We start from the raw sequence: 17491 nt of genomic DNA, 5'->3' as shown, positions 1-17491 counted from the left end.
ATATTTTATGCAACTGAAATAGCTCCAGAAAGAGGCAATTGTAGAGACCACAAACTGCCATTGATGTCATTATATCTGACCTTTTAATTAGGTACTGTGAATTCCTAAGCAGGCAAGTCACTACAACGTCTGTGCCCTGTGAATCCAGAGCACTTATTTTAAAATAAGCTCAGAGAATATTCTAAGTCGTTAGGCATCCTCAGTTCTAACACCCTTGGGAATGTAGAAGCAATGGAATAGAAATATCCCAACCTGTTTCCTCAAAAGATTGATATCCTGCTGGCACTCCTCTTCTTCCCAATGTGTCTGCAGATACTCTTTAACATTTTCTTTGATGTAAGGAAATAAAATGTCCTGGATAAAAGTGCAAAAGAAAAAAACAAGAATTAGCTTTAGTGGTTTGCATGAGATCAAGTTCTTCAACAATCTCACCTTAGCTAATTCTAGCAAATAAGACAATGAAAATTTCATTGAAAATATGAAAATTGGTGCTCCGGATATAGGAGTCAGACGGAGACTGAGAAACAAACGAACTAGATCAAGAGTCAGCACCTACAGCCTGTGGGCTAAATCCAATCTTCTCCCATTTTTGTAAATGAAGTTTTATTGGAATGTGTCCACACTCATTTGTTTACAGGGTGTCTATGGCCACTTTGGGGCCACAATGCAGAGCTGAGTACTTGTAACCAAGACCATATAGCCCTCAAAGTCTCAACATTTCGCATTCAGTCTTTTACAGAAAAAGTTTGCTGACTCAAACCAGATGGCTAGACTATACATCCTTGAGGGTAGGGATCAAGTATACCCTGCTCACAGCTACATCCCCATTGCACACCACAGTACTTGGGACATGCACATAACTCAAATATCTTGTGACAGAATGATGTCCACGTATGACAAATGTTTTTGTTGTTGTTGTTGTTTTAATTAATTAATTTATTTCTTTATTTTTGGCTGTGTTGGGTCTTCGCTGCTGCGTGAGGGCTTTCTCTAGTTGAGGTGACCGGGGGCTACTCTTTGTTGCAGTGTGCAGGCTTCTCATTCTGGTGGTTTCTCTTGCTGCGGAGCACGGGCTCTAAGTGCACAGGCTTCAGTAGTTGTGGCATGCGGCCTCAGTAGTTGTGGCTCACAGGATCTAGAGCACAGGCTCAGTAGTTGTAACACATGGGCTTCGTTGCTCAGCGGCATGTGGGATCTTCCTGGACCAGGGCTCAAACCCGTGTCCCCTGCATTGGCAGGTGGATTCTTAACCACTGAGCCACCAGGGAAGTCCACAAATGTTTTAAAAAAACACCTGATCATGATGATTCTTTCTTGGAAGTCAGAATACCTACAGAATTACCCTATGTATTCTGATGTGCAAAACAATTCAGAAATAAATAACCTGTCAGTAATCCATGCATTGGGAACATGATTTTTCTTAGGTCAAAATTTTTACATCTACTTGCAATTGTAGTGTATGTATCTTTTCAAATCCAATTTGACACATTCAGGAAAATATTAGTGTCTACTATATACTAAGATATGCTACTGCGGCATGGAGAAGGGGATTGAAAAGATAAACAAGTCACAATCCCTTTTCTCAATAAGCTTCTGAAGAATCTAGTGGGGGGGGATGGAAGGTAAACAGAGAATTGTAAAATGGTGCAATGGGTGAGACAGAGTATGAGCAGAATGCTGCACAGATCCGGGGTGTAATGGCCCTGCAACAGTCTTAGCAATAATCAGTCTGAAAAAACAGAAAATAAATATATGCTCTGAATAGAGACAACAGGTATACAATTCAGAGAAGGACTTACATTTTAAGGGAAAGTCTATAATCAAGTGGAATCCAAGAAGTCTGTTTATTTAAATTGATTCACTCATTTATTTATTTAAATATGCACCAAATGCCCAGTACGGGGCAGGCCTTTGTGGCAAGGGCTGAGGATATAATTGTGCGCAAAACCCATACGTGATCCCTAATCTCAAGGAGCCAAGTAGCAGAAACAGACATTAAAGTTAAGGTGGTACTTCAATAAATGGTACAGACGAGAGGTACACAGTACTACTAGGGCATAATAGGAAAGTTTGACCTAGTGAGGGAGGTCAGGGAAGCCTTCGCTGGAGAAGTGACAACAGAACTGAGATCTAAAGCAATGATTCTGAAAGTGAGATTCAGGACCCCTGAGGTCCTGAGACCCTTTTAGAAGGCTCCACGAGGTCAAACTATTTTCAAAAAAATACTAAGATGTTATTTGCCTTTTTCACTTTCATTCTTTCAGGAGTGTACAATAGTTTTCCAGAGGCTACACAGGTGTGATATCACAACAGACCCAATGCAGATATGAGAATCCAGCCATCTTCCTAGCCCATTTATAAAATGTAAAACAATGTCTAAAACAGTCTTCTAACCATGTTTTCCAAAACAAACAAAATATTCTTCATAAAAATATATTATTTATTAAAGTTAACAAATTAATAGGGTTTATTGTTTAAAATGAATAAATATTTTTAAATTTCTCAGTTTTAATTGCTAATATGGTAAATGTTGATCAATATAACCCACATAGGGCTTTCCTGGTGGCACAGTGGTTAACAACCTGCCTGCCAATGCAGGGGACACGGGTTCGAGCCCTGGTCCAGGAAGATACCACATGCGGTGGAGCAACTAAGCCTGCGCACCACAACTACTGAGCCTGCACTCTAGGGCCCGCGAGCCACAACTACTGAGCTCGCGTGCCACAATTACTGAAGCCCTCATGCCTAGAGCCTGAGCTCCGCAACAAGAGAAGCCACTGAAATGAGAAGCCTGCACACTGCAACGAAGAGTAGCCCCCGCTCGCCGCAATTAGAGGAAGCCTGTGTGCAGCGACGAAGACCCAACACAGCCATAAATAAATTTATTTTTAAAAATATATATATATACATATATATGTATATGTGTATATATATATATATATATATATATATATATAAAACCCACATAAACAGAAGTTCTTTGGGTCCTCAGAAATTTTTAAGCGTGTAAAGGAATCCTGAGAATAAGAAGTCTGAGAACCACCAAAGGTGGACAGGACTAACCTGGAGAAGACTAGAGGAGAGAATGTTACACACAGAGAGAACAGTGTGGGTAGGGAAAGACTCCCGTAGTGTGCAAAAGGCCCTGGAGACAAGCAATCCTCTTCCCTGCAGAGAGGGCTCACTAAATGCAAAAATAAGAATGGGCTCCAATTCACTAAGTGCCAGCATGTGCTACTGCAGGGTCATTTGTGCCAAACGGCACACCCAGTTTCTTCTGATTAGTACTAACCAGTAGCAGCCCACCACCCAGCTTTGTGCTGAAAATCACTGATCTGTGTCTTCTCCCTCTCTTCCCTTTCCGCTTCCTCCTTATTACAAGCTTCTGCATCATGAGATTTTCTTAACTACTGCTACAATAGAGTGAACAAGGGCAAAAAGAGAAGAAAGAAGCTGGCAGAGGAGAGGGGGTGGGGGGATGGGCAAAGTAGGTGAAGAGGTACAAACTTCCAGTTATAAAATAAATAAGGCATAGGGATGCAATGTACAGCATAGGGAATATAGTCAATAATACTGTAATAACTTTGTATGGTGACAGATGGAAACTAGACTTAACCTTATTTTGTAGTGTATAAAAATATCAAATCACTATGTTGTATACCTGAAACTAATTTAATATTGTAAGTCAGTGATTCTTCAATTAAAAAAAAAAAAAAGAGGAAGCTGACAGAAAACTTTTTATTTTATTTCCTGCTAACAGGCCTGGGGGATGACATGGTTAGGACATAGTTAATAGATCATTATGAATAAAACCATGTTTTTTAGTGTGCATAGAATTTCCCTGACTGGAACAAAGGCTTGGCTCCATAATTAGAATTTTTTTAACACTTCAGAAGACCCAATTCTAAGTTCAACTTAAATTGCACTCCCAAATGAAAATATACAACACAAGAAAGTTATTTTGGATTTTTTTTTAAATGGTAGGACTGAAGTGTTTACCTCTCTTCACAATACGTTTTTCAAATTTCACCTGCCCTAGTAAAAATAAAGAAGCCATTCGGGATTCCCTGGTGGCGCAGTGGTTGAGAGCCCGCCTGCTAATGCAGGGGACACCGGTTCGTGCCCCGGTCTGGGAAGATCCCACATGCCGCGGGGAGGCTGGGCCCGTGGGCCATGGCCGCTGAGCCTGCGTGTCCGGAGCCTGTGCTCCGGAACGGGAGAGGCCACAACAGTGAGAGGCCCACGTACCGCAAAAAAAAAAAAAGAAGCCATTCAATTTTGCTTGTTCTCATGGTGCATTCCAGTAAGTAATGGGTCACTCAGCAGATTCAGAACAGTGTGATCAGACAAAATTTTCAGCATACTTGACACAAAAGCTTTGTTTAAGCTCCATAAAATCTCATTTTTGATCTTAAAGAAGGAAAATGAAGAGCCAAGATTGACAGCTTTCCTTTTCTGCAAGAGATTTTTACTGGGCTGATATACTTCTGATTTTCTTGAAATACTCGGTTTTCTCAGCATGCCCCTCCTCATTCCTTGCTTTCTCCCACTTAGCATCTCTCCTGCACTCATGCACTGTGGCAGGACTGCAAACCCGCCCCCACTTGAGAGCGCTATCTGAGAAGATGCAGCAGAACCGAAGGCGCACATACACAGCACTTCTTCTCCTAGGCAGACACACATGTGCAGAGAAGAAAGTAAAAAAAAAAGTTTACTGTCCCACTGGGTATGCTGCAAAATAATTGGAAACAACCTAAATCGTCATCAGCTAGAGAATAAACGGGTATATTCATACTCTAAAACATTACATAGCAGTTAAAAATGAATGTACTAAAATTGTATTTATCAACATGAATATAAACTCTAACATATGAATAAAAGTCTAATACAAAATGGGATGTGCTAAGGGACTCGGTTATAGCTGTAATGTTCTATTTCTTTAAGATCTGAAACAAACATAATATGAAGGTTTAATTAGCTTTGTGGTCGGTGCATAGTCATCACATTAATCTTTATCCTTCCTTGTTTTAAATGAGTTACAATTAAAAAACAAACAAGCCACCTTTGATCCCTCGTCCTACACCTTTCTCATTTGGTCCTTCTCCTCCAGCGGCCAGCCTCCATTACTCCCCAACTCCTAAGCAACTGGAATATTCCCCAGGGAAAACTTTTGGTCAGATTCAGGGCCACCCAGTAACTGAAGAGCTGAAGTACTCAAAAAATTTCTAAACGCATGCAGTGCTGTATTATTTACTTTGTGCTTCACAAAGTTGAATTTCCTATATCCAGCTTTACTGGTACCAAGAACAATTCATGAAGAGCCTGTTAATCCTGAGAGCCCAGGTCCTTAATCTCTGTGGGAGAGCAGATAAAGAGTACAGACTACAGGCAGCATGCCAGGCTGGGGTCCTACCTCTGTCTTTTACTAGCTGTGTTCAAGTAACTTATCCTCTTTGAGCCTGTTTTCTCATCTGCTAAACGGCAATGACAATACCAAGCAGTCATTGCAGTCATTAGAGATAATCAGATGAAAGCACCCAGTACCTTACCACTAATTATATACTCCAGCACAAACATTTAAACTGGGCAAGCATCACCTTTACCCCAATTTAGTGATAAATAATTGCAGAGAAGTCCCCAGAGATAAATCACAAAGACAACCAACTCATTCATTCAACATTTACTGAGGACCTATTGAGTGCCAGACATTTCTGGTAACAGAGTTATAAACCAGAGACCCTCTCCTCAGAGAACTCACAGAAATAAAAGGTTAAGATTTCAAACAATTCTAAACTTTTAGGAAAAGCTTTAGAAATTAGAAATTACTTTAGAACTCCGGGTCATCCAATTTGCCTCTTTCCTCTATCCATAAAACTCCCCTCTGCACTAATACACAAAGGCAGGCAATGAAGCTTGAACTTAGTATAACTGGAATTGGCATGCTAGCAGATCGAACAGTCTATTTTAGTGCAAAAGTGTTACTGCATAACATAAAAGTACATAGGGCAAATAACTAAATTGTGAAGATTTTATCCATTCTTTAAACATACTTATTGAGCATCTATCATGCAAAAAAAATGCCTTCAAGTTGCTTATTTTTAAAAGCCAATAATTATATCATAGCCTGATATGTACTACGATACCAGGTAAGAATGCTCTAAAAATAGACTTTTTAAAGTTAGTACTTATTGCCCAAACCTGCCCATTGAAAATTTTCAGGCTTTAAAATTAATTCCAGAAATAACTGTGATGATAAATACTTTAACTTCAGTTATAGTTATAATCCATTTATAGATAATTTCAGAATTCTATAGTATGTAAAAATGCTACAATAAACCCAGGATTCTATAAGCATGTAAATATTTTTAGTTCACCAGTCACCTATGGGGTTGTTACAGTAGTACATATAACAAAAGGCTACAGAACTAAATGAGAGTACTTGTCTTTCAGGGGACTACGATTAAATTCCACTAAATGTTAGATGGGATACTCTGCAAGCAGAAATTTATTATTCTACACAGCTCAACGACAGCATTCTGAAAAAGCTCCATTAGGGCTACAATATTTCTGACGATCTAATTAAAGAAGTTGCCTCATAAATGTTCAGAAGTCCAAATATGGATTTGCTTTATGGTCAAGTGGCTGTTTTAATGAAAATGTCATAGAATCAATAAAAATAAAATTGTTGCTATAATATTTACTCAAGTCTCCTTTGAAGAAAATGGGTAATAAAAAAGTAATGGGTAATACTACTGCTATTTAAAGAAACTATTTTAAAAGGCTTCCAAAGGAACGACACAGTGCAAATGATTTATAGTATTTGAGAACTTAATATTTTTCCAGCCAGAAAATTAAACAACACAAAGGCAATATTGGTGGGCTATTATTTCTGTATTAATCTCAGAGGATAAAAAGCAAAGGAACAGACTTCCCTGGTGGCACAGTGGTTAAGAATCCGCCTGCCAATGCAGGGGACATGGGTTCGATCCCTGGTACGGAAAGATCCCACATGCCACGGAGCAACAAAGCCAGTGAGCCGCAACTACTGAGCCCACACGCCACAACTACTGAAACCCGTGTGCCTAGAGCCTGTGCTCCACAACAAGAGAAGCCACCGCAATGGCCCGTGCTCGCCGCAACTAGAGAAAGCCCACACGCAGGAGCGAAGACCCAACACAGCCAAAAATTAATTATTTTTTTTAAAAAGCAAAGGAAAATCAAGTAGCTTGATGGATCTTAAGAACAAATCACAATTCTTGGGACTTCCCTGGTGGTGCAGTGGTTAAGACTCCATGCTCCTGATTCAAGGCATCCAGGTTCGATCCCAGGTTGGGGAACTAAGATCCCACGTACCGCAACTAAGCCCGCACGCCGCAACGAAGACCCAGCGCAGCCAAAATTAATTAATTAATTAATTAAAAAAAAAAAATCACATTCTCTAAATAAAAAATAGAACATAATCGTATTTTCGGAAATGTCTAACAGATAAAATCTAAGAGAATATGGACATAAAGGTTTACAAAGGTTTTCTCTGGGTCATGAGATACCGAGGGGAAACCCCCCCTTTTTTTTTTGACATATTTATTTCTACAATGAAAGTGTATAGTCTTTTTTTTTAAAGATTTTTAAAAAATTTTTATTGGAGTATAGTTGATTTACAGTGTTGTGTTAGTTTCTCCTGTACAGCAAAGTGAATCAGTTATACATATACATATAACCACTTTTTTTTAGATTCTTTTCCCAGATAGGTCATTACAGAGTATTGAGTAGAGTCCCCTGTGTTATACAATAGGTCCTTATTAGTTATCTACTTTATGTATAGTAGTGTGTATATGTCAATCTCAATCTCGCAATTTATCCCTTCCCCACCTTCCCCCGCTGGTAACCATAAGTTTGTTTTCTACATCTGTAACTCTATTTCTGTTTTGTAAATAAGTTCATTTGTATCATTTTTTAGATTCCACATATAAGTGATAATTATATGATGTCTTTCTCTTTCTGACTTACTTCACTTAGTATAATCATCTCCAGGTCCATCCATGTTGCTGCAAATGGCATTATTTCATTCTTTTTTATGGCTGGGTAATATTCTATTGCATATATATACCACATCTTCTTTATCCATTCACCTGTTGCTGGACATTTAGGTTGCTTCCATGTCTTGGCTATTGTAAACAGTGCTGCTATGAACACTGGGGTGCATGTATCTTTTCGAAATAGAGTTTCCTCCAGATATATGCCCAGGAGTGGGATTACTGGATCATATGGTAGTTCTATTTTTAGTTTTTTAAGGAACTTCCATATTGTTCTCTATAATGGTTGTACCAATTTACATTCCCACCATCAGTGTAGGAGGGTTCCCTTTTCTCCACACCCTCTCTAACATTTATTGTTTGTAGACTTTTTTTTCTTTTTCTTGGCTGTGCCACACAGCACGTGGGATCTTAGTTCCCCGACCAGGGATCGAACCCATCCCCCCTGCAGTGGAAGCGCAGGGTCCTAACCACTGGACTGCCAGGGAATGCCCTGTAGACTTTTTGATGATGGCCATTCTGACTGGTGTGAGGTGATACCTCATTGTAGCTCTGATTTGCATTTCTCTGATAATTAGTGATGCTGAGCATCTTTTCATGTGCTTTTTTTGGCCATCTATATGTCTTCTTTGGAGAAATGTCTATTTAGATCTTCTGCCCATTTTTTGATTGGGTTGTTTTTTGTTCCTTCTTTTTTTGACATAGAGCTGCATGAGCTGTTTGTATATTTTGGAGATTAATCCCCTGTTGGTAGCTTCATTTGCAAATATTTTCTCCCATTCTGTGGGTTGTTTTTTCATTTTGTTTATGGTTTCCTTTGCTGTGCAGAAGCTTTTACGTTTAATCAGTATAGTCTTTTCTTAAATTGAGATATAACTGACATGTAACACTATATTAGTCTCAGGTGTACAACATATTGGTTCAATATTTGTATGTATTGTGAAATGATCACAATAAGTCTAGTTGACATCAATCACGACACAGTTAAAACAAAGTTTTTCTCTTGTGATGAGAACTTTTAAGATTAACTCTCTTCGCAACCTTCAGATATACAATACAGTATCATTAACTCTAGTCACTGCGTCATATATTACATCTCCGTGACTTATTTGTTTCATAACCGGAAATCTGTACCTGCTTGAACACTTCTAACAATGGAAAATTTACTACTTCTTGGAGTGGCTCATGCCATCCATCAGAGTGCTTCAGCAGTTGTGGTATTAGAATTACTCCTTAAATATCCTTCCTGAAGACCATACTAGGAGCTACCAAAAAGAAGTTTCGGTGCTCTGGCTGCTACAAAGGGCCACAGGGACTCAGAAATTATAACTTTGCTGTCCCTATTTTCAAGGGGTAAGCAGAGACATAACCGTTCCCCTTTGAAAGCTGAAGTGTTTAAGGAATGAACATTAGATTTCATCATCTGCATTCAAAAAGAATTAATAAAATGTGTTGCTCATAAGACAAGTGTCTTCTAAATCACATTAAGAAGATTAAACTGTAATTCGGGCTTCCCTGGTGGCGCAGTGGTTGAGAGTCCGCCTGCTGATGCAGGGGACACGGGTTCGTGCCCCGGTCTGGGAAGATCCCACATGCCGCGGAGAGGCTGGGACCGTGAGCCATGGCCGCTGAGCCTGCGCGTCCGGAGCCTGTGCTCCGCAACGGGAGAGGCCACAACAGTGAGAGGCCCGCGTACCACAATAAAAAAAAAAAAAAGATTAAACTGTAATTCAAGAAAGATAAACTATAATCTAATTAATTGCAATGACTCACATCTCACAAAGGAAGGTTATCATTACAAGGGGCTAGTAGTTGGCATAAGGTTTTAAAAAGAAGCACAGAGACAGAAAGAATATCAGTATCTCATGCGCTGCAGAGAGGGAACCCTGACTGGCTCTAGGATGGAGTCCAAGTCCCTATGAGCAGAGAAGACAGGGAAGAAACTGACATTTACTTCCTTGAATCCACCTGTCATCTCTGCAAGGTGACCCCTTTGAATAGATGAAGAAGTTGAGGCTCAAAAAGGTTTCACTCTATACTGAATAGGGTCAACTTCAGAAAATATATATGTCGAACACATATACTGGGACAAAATACACTAAACTGTTGAGCAATTACCAAATGGTTAAGATATGGTGATCTCTATTTTCCTTTTTATATGTTCGTCTTCCAGACTGCATCTTAGTCTATTGTACATTTTTAATCATGATGCTATTTAATAGAAGAGGCTGATCTGAAAAATCAAAAATCTAAAATCCAATCAAATAAATGTATGTGGTTTGCCCATGGAAAAAAAAAAGGAGAGCTCTTTAAAGTTCTTATTTATCATTCATATTGTTTAAAAATAATTAAACTTGAAAAAAGCACCTCTTTTTTGGCACGTGGGCCTCTCACTGTTGTGGCCTCTCCCGTTGCGGAGCACAGGCTCCGGACGCGCAGGCTCAGCGGCCATGGCTCACGGGCCCAGCCGCTCCGCGGCATGTGGGATCTTCCCGGACCGGGGCACGAACCCGTGTCCCCTACATCGGCAGGCGGACTCTCAACCACTGTGCCACCAGGGAAGCCCAAAAGCACCTCTTAAATAGTGTTGTATTAGTTTCTTATGGCTGCTGTAACAAATGACTTCAAACTGTGAGGCTGAAAACAACAGATAAACATCACAGATAAACATAAACAGATAAACATTCTCTTGCAGTTCTGGGGGCCAAAAATCTGAAATCATAATGTTGACAGGGCCTGATTCCCTTCAAAGACTCCAGGAGAGGTTCCATTTCTCGCCGCTTCCGTTTTCTGGTCTTGTAGCTGCATCGCTCCAATCTCTGACTTTGTGCTCACACTGCCTCCTCCTTCTCTGTGCATCTATCTTCCCTGTGTCTCTTATAGGACGCTTGGCATTGAACTTAGGGCTCACCAGATAATCAAGGGCGATTTCTCCATCTCTGTCAATACTCCTTTTTTCCAGTAAGTTAACATTCATAGGTTCCAGGGATTAGGAAATGGATATCTTTTGGGGGGCTATCATTCAGCCCACTACAGCTGGCTTATTCATCGTATAATCAATATTGTATTTCCAATTAGGAACATCACCGTTTTTGAAAGCAGATTCTAATAAGACATGACAGATTAAATGACTATGATGTACATTTGAAGACTATATAATAATGCCACATGTTTTAAGGGTGAATGCTAATATGAAGTATGTTACTGGGTTACATTAAATTCCTTGAATGCTGTTTTATTTTAACAGAATATTGCTTGATAAAAGAAAATCATTTTATTGTCCAAAAAAAAAAAAAAAGGTTTCACTGCTGGTACAAAGTAAAGCCTAGACTCAACCCCAGGTCTACTGAATTCTAATGCCTGAGCCTATCCAGCTCTGGGGGTGAATGACTTCGGGGAGCACAACTCATTAGGATCATCCAAATCCCTGGATACTGATAATATATTCTCTACAGAAACTTCTAATACCATTTTTCTCAAAGAGATTTGTACTAAAAAGAATGAGAGATTTTGGTTCACCTGGCAGTTCTGTAACAGTTCTAATAAGTAGGAATAATATGAGTAATCGTAGTAATAGTGGGAATAACTGCCAACACTGACTAAGCCCTCACTATTCCAGGCACTCATTCTACAGTCAATCCTTAGTGATCTCATCTAATCCATGATTTTAAATACCATCTGTTGCTGATGACCCTCAAATCCATAGCTTTAGCCTGGACCTCTTCCCTGAACTCCAGACTGCTTTTTTCCAGCTGCCTACCCCAGATCTCCACTTGGATGTCTGAAACTCAACTCTTGCTTCTAGCCCTTAACGCTACTCCTCCCACATCTCCCCCAGCTCAGTAAGTGGCAGCTCCATCCTGCCAAGATGCTCAGGCCAAAAGCCTTAGAGTCGTGCTTGACTCCTTTTTCTCTCACATGCCACATCCAACCAATTCATCAGCAAATGAGTTAGCCCTACCTACAAAATACATCCAGAATCTTATCACTTCTCACATCTGCCACTGTTCCCAAGGCACTCCAAATTTACTCAATGAATTGATTAATGAATGGCCTGAATTATGTCATTTCAATCCTCATAATAGCTCTATGAAACAAGTGCCCTTATTTCCTCCATTTCACAAAGGCACATAAAAGTTAAGCATAAATTAAGAAACTATGGTTATAGTTTATCAAACAGGTCTTTTTTTTTTAGTTTGAAGAGTCAGATCCCCAGAACCCGATCATCCCAGGAAAAGGGATCTAATTAGCTTACTGGACCCACACAAAGTCTGGGGCAGGAGTCAGCCAGCCTCTCGGAGCACACCACGTTAGCTGCCAAGCGCTGATCTAACCATGAGCTCCTCTCTCAAGTCCCACCCAGGCCCCACTGCCAGGATTACCACTAGTTTCCAAACCACATGTGCTAGTCTCTCTCTACTCAGTAAAGGGTATCAGCTCCACACTTTTTAGACTTAAGAAAAGGAACTTGTTAGAAGGTCACATAATGAATCATTGAAAAGAAAATCAAGTTAAGAAATGAACCGCTCACGTACACACCCAGAAGACAAAGAACCCTTTTTGTATTAAAGAATTCTGTGTTTGAAAAGAAATCCATGCTTCTGAAATGGAGTCCCCTGGGAAGGGTCCAATGAGTTTCCAGTAGGGCCTCTGAGGACAGAGCTACCAACTTTCCACACAATGCAGAAAGGTGATGGAGAACCAGGTGCAAGAGGGTCAGGGTGGCTTGGCTTCCACCCCTCTTATGACCCCTACCTGAACCAAAACCAATTTTGAAAATTAAGTGAGTTAATAAATGTGAAAATCTAAAGTTTTATACAAAAATAAGCTTTTACTGTAAAAAGAATACTTTTTTTTTTTTTTTTTAGTGAAGGGGTGACATGGGGTGAGCTGTAAGGATGGAAAATTTTAAGAACCATCAGACAAGGTAGGACTTTTCAGAGCTAAACACAGGATATCCTTTAAAAGTTTATCTGAGCAAGATAAAGGCTTATCTATGTATTTTCAAAACAGGGGTTATTTATTAGAATTGGTACCTTTTTGCGGGTCAATATGACTACATTTCTTTCAAGGATCTAAGTGACTTTACTGTATGCATAGGGAAAAAAATCAGGAGGAATGTTCACCAAACTCTTAATGACTATTGCTGGGTGGTAGGAGCAGAAAGGGCATTCATTCTCTACACTAAAATCTTCTGTAATGTTTGCAATTCATAACAAGTGTGAATTAATTTTTGAGGAAAAATTTTGGGGAAAAAACACTTCCCTCTATGCTCACATTAACAGATACAAGTTTCCACAGAATAACATATTTAGCTCTTTAAATACTTAAATTTAATTGTTAATCAAAATTTTTTTATGGTTTTTAATTTCCATTGTTAACTGACTTCTTTCTCTAAAACTAAGAGGTTTTAGAAATCTTGGGTCAATGAATATTCTAATGAGACTCTAGAAATACATCAGTTAAATTGCATACTGTGCAAATAAGATAAAAGTATCACCTTGAGGAAATCTGAAATAGCAGGGATAGCAGAAGTGGGAGAAGCAATACCAGCCATTCCCAGGCCCATTCTGGAATGCATCATATCACCATCAACAAGCATTTGCTGAATGCCTTATGTGCAAGTACTATGCCAGGCTCTGCTTTCTGCCCTTAAGGAGCTCTCTCAGCATCGCTGGAAGACAGCACACACAGACACCACCACAAGGCAGCATCTGCTACAGTGGCAAATACATGGCCCTGCAAAGGAGGGAGAGAGAGGATTTTGAAATTCCTGCTTAAACAGAAGTCCTGTGAAAGCAGAAGCAGGTCTTGCCTGTGTATTCCCATAACCTAACACAATAAATATGTTTTAAATTAATAAGTACATGGAACCAACTTGCACTTGGAGAGGAAAAAGTATGACATCCCAAGCTGGAGGAATGGTGGTGGCACGAAAGTGTGGCATGACCCAAATGGGCATGTTCAGCTATTAAAAAAAAAGTGTAAAGAAATAGAGGAATAGAAAGTTGGAAAACCCAATTCACTGAAGTTGAGGAGTTGAAACTATCTTTGAGCCAACAGGAAACCACAAAGGATTCTCTGATGGTGCAAAGACAACCTGTTAACGTTCCTGTCTTCCTTACTAGGTTCCTTAAGGATGGCAGCAGCATCTTTAAGGATTTTGGTTGCCTAGCAGAGCCTGGCACATGATAGGTATTCAAATAAATGTGAGGGAAAAGAAGGGAAGATTGATTAGGCTGGAAAGATTATGCAAGTGCCATGATACGGAAGGCGGTAGACACGAATAAGAGACCAGAAATTAAGGCCGGAGGTGTTTTCTAATCTACCTCATGATATACTCAGACCCAATACAGTGATTCTCCAAAGGCTCCTCCCCTTGTCTCAAGTTGAATCAACAAAATTCCTCTCACATACCACCATGGGTATATCTCCCTTTAGGAATCCTGAGCAACTGGGAAGGTTTGGGGAATGTTGATCAACCCATCAACAGCTACTTATCAAGGCAGTCCTGCCATTCCAGTGCCTCCTCAAGTTCTCTGAGGTTAGCCAAGTTCTGCATCTCGTTCTTAACTTATATCTGGCCAGGGCCATAAGGAACAGAGGCGGAGGTAATCACAGTGGGTTTCAGTAAATGTTAGTTCCCCCTTTTCCACAATGACCCTTCACAAGCACTTTCTGTCTCCACCAAACAGTCTGATATTTCCTGCATTATAATCAGTGTTTCTACAGGGCTTTATATTTTTCAAAGGTTTTTGCACTCTATCTCAATCTTCATCACTACCTTATAAGCATGACAGATCCTACTACCCCATTCTTGAAGATGAAAAAGCCTAAATCCCTAGACTGAATGAAGCCAGGGAAGATGACACAATTACAGTTACTAGCATCAATAATAAACAGCACAAGTGGAAGCAAGCTTGTGGTTGCTGTCCCTTGTGGGTAGTCTTCTAGCAGTTTCATATTGAAAGCAGAATGATAAAACTTACCAAATGGATATTTAACTAAAGTTGGGAGATACTATCAGACAACACAAGCTCTCTTCTTAGAAAGACCATAAAATTAACATAACCGTTTTCATGAGAAAAAAAATGTCAATTTCAACATTTCTTGATTATTATCTTCCAAAATATATCGTTAGAATATAAGAGAACATAAAAGAGTAAATTACAAGTATTGTTAAACAATCAAGAATGTATTAGCTATTTCTAAAAGTGCTTTAACATAAAATATCAAGATATTCCAAAGAAATTCATTAAACAAATGTCAGAAAAGCATACAAACATGATTCTGCTGTTAATTGAATCAATATCTTTATCATTTTGATTTTCAATTACTTCAAATAAATATTATTTGTAGGATCAAGGATTTGTCTGCTTAATTCATATTTTCTAACACAGAACGTTCAGTTTGTGATCTCTTCTTTTCCCTTAGTCTTGTTCGAACCTTGCCAAATATCTTTTTCTTTAAGGTAAAACTCCAGTCCCTTAAACACTGTCTTTACCAACCTCCACACCACCACAATCCTTAAGAGAAACACAATCTTTAAAAAAAAAAAAAAAAACTGTCAATTTTTAAAAAAATTTATAGATACTATCCAGTACCATAAATAATAAATTTCAAGACAAAACTGGAGCTACTATAAAGCCGAACTCTGATGTAGCCAAAAACCTGTAAAGGGATCTATTAGTCAGAAATGTTGGTGCTAGCCAAGTGTGGCAGAGAGGAAACTGCCCCCTACCCTCAAATGTACATGTTCCTAATCCCCAAAACCTATAATTATGTTACTTTACTCAGCAAAAGGGGCTGTTTTTAAAGACATGATTTAAATTAAGGATCTCAGGATGGGGAGATTACCCTGGATTATCTGGTTGGGCCTGATATAATCAAAATCCTTGCAAGTGAAAGAGGGAAGTAGGAGTGTCAAAGTCAGAGAGTGAAGGACCGATCTGAAGATACTACTCTGCTGGCTTTAAAGACAGAGGAAGGGCCCAAGAACCAGGGAATGTGGGTAGCCTCTAGAAGCTGGAAAAGCAAGGAAGAGTTTTCCCCTAGTCTCCAGAAGGGACACACCACGCCAACATCTTCCTTTTAGCTCACTGAGACCTATTTCAGAGTTGTGACCCTCCAGAACTGTAAGATGATAAATCTGTACTGTTTTAAACCACTAAACTTATGGCAATTAGTTACAGCAGCCACAGGAACTAATACAGCAGGTTAAAGCAAGGCACTACTCACCTGCCCATCTGCCAGGACACTTAGAGCCTTATTCTTCAGGTCCCTGTTGTACAGACATTCAGTGAAATGTTTCTACTAACAAATTATCTAGAAAATGACATAAGATGGTGGTAGTGAGGGAGAAGAGGGAGCCGCAGAGGAATTTTGGAGATCTGTCGGAATTTTCAGGCCTATTATCTTGCTTCCCTATAAGTACACATAACTCCTTTCTATTTCTATTATTAAGAAAGTTGTTTTTACAGTTCAATTTCTGGAAGACAACTTGCAAAAGCTGGGGAAGTGGCCACTTGCTTAATGGTTTGTTGTCTACCAGTTTATTTCATCATCTTGCTCTCCTTTATCAATTTACTTGACTTTTGAGAGGTTTTGGTTCTGTTAATGATAGACCTCCCCTAATTCACCTACACCCTTGGGCTGCTCTATCACCTCCTCTGAGCCACTGGAAAAGAGGAGTGCTAACAGACCTTGGCACAGGTAGAACTTACGAATTTGTATAAAGCCTAACTACAGGGACTTCCCTGGTGGCACAGTGGTTAAGAATCCGCCTGCCAATGCAGTGGACACAGGCTCAATCCCTCGTCTGGGAAGATCCCACATGCCGCGGAGCAACTAAGCCCGTGTGCCACAACTACTGAGCCTGCACTCCAGAGCCCGAGAGCCACAACTACTGAGCCCATGTGCCACAACTACTGAAGACCATGTGCCTAGAGCCCATGTTCTGCCACGAGAAGCCACCACAATGTGCACTGCACTGCCTGTGCACTGCAACAAAGAGTAGCCCCCGCTCGCCACAACTAGAGAAAGTCCATGTGCAGCAACGAAGACCCAACACAGCCAATACATAAATAAATAAAATAGATTTATTAAGAGGAAAAAAAAAAGCCTAACTACAGAGTTCAGTCCATGGACCATAGTATCACCTGGGAACCTGTACGAAATTCAGCATCAAGTTCTGTTCCACATTATTCAGCAATAAAAAAGAATGAAATCTTGCCATTTGTGAAGTGGATGGACCTAGAGGGTATTTTGCTAAATGAAGTAAGTCAGGCAGAGAAAGACAAATCCCATCTGATTTCACATATCTAAAAAACAAATGAACAAACATAACAAAACAACAGAGTCATAGATACAGAGAAGAAATAGGTGGTTGCCAGAGGGGAGGGGGTTGGGGGATTAGTGAAATAGGTGAGGGAGATTAAGAGGTACAAACTTCCAGTTAC

At 39.7% G+C, this 17491-nt stretch overlaps 1 protein-coding gene across 2 annotated transcripts in view; it reads right to left on the bottom strand.

The window, feature by feature from the left end:
- The window catches only part of ENOPH1 (enolase-phosphatase 1), a 35603-nt gene that overhangs the window by 12137 nt on the left and 5975 nt on the right, over positions 1-17491 (bottom strand). For both annotated transcript variants that reach the window (XM_027087497.1, XM_027087498.1), the window contains exon 2: positions 253-354. In XM_027087497.1, the coding sequence (XP_026943298.1) occupies positions 253-354 (102 nt within the window). The remainder of the gene's footprint in view (positions 1-252; positions 355-17491) is intronic.

This window comes from Aethalodelphis obliquidens, unplaced genomic scaffold (genome assembly GCF_003676395.1).
Source record: "Aethalodelphis obliquidens isolate GAN/ISIS:26980383/991018 unplaced genomic scaffold, ASM367639v1 scaffold59, whole genome shotgun sequence".
Lineage (NCBI taxonomy): Eukaryota > Metazoa > Chordata > Mammalia > Artiodactyla > Delphinidae > Aethalodelphis > Aethalodelphis obliquidens.
The sequence above is the reverse complement of the archived record's forward strand: the minus strand, read 5'-3'. Positions and strand labels throughout refer to the sequence as shown.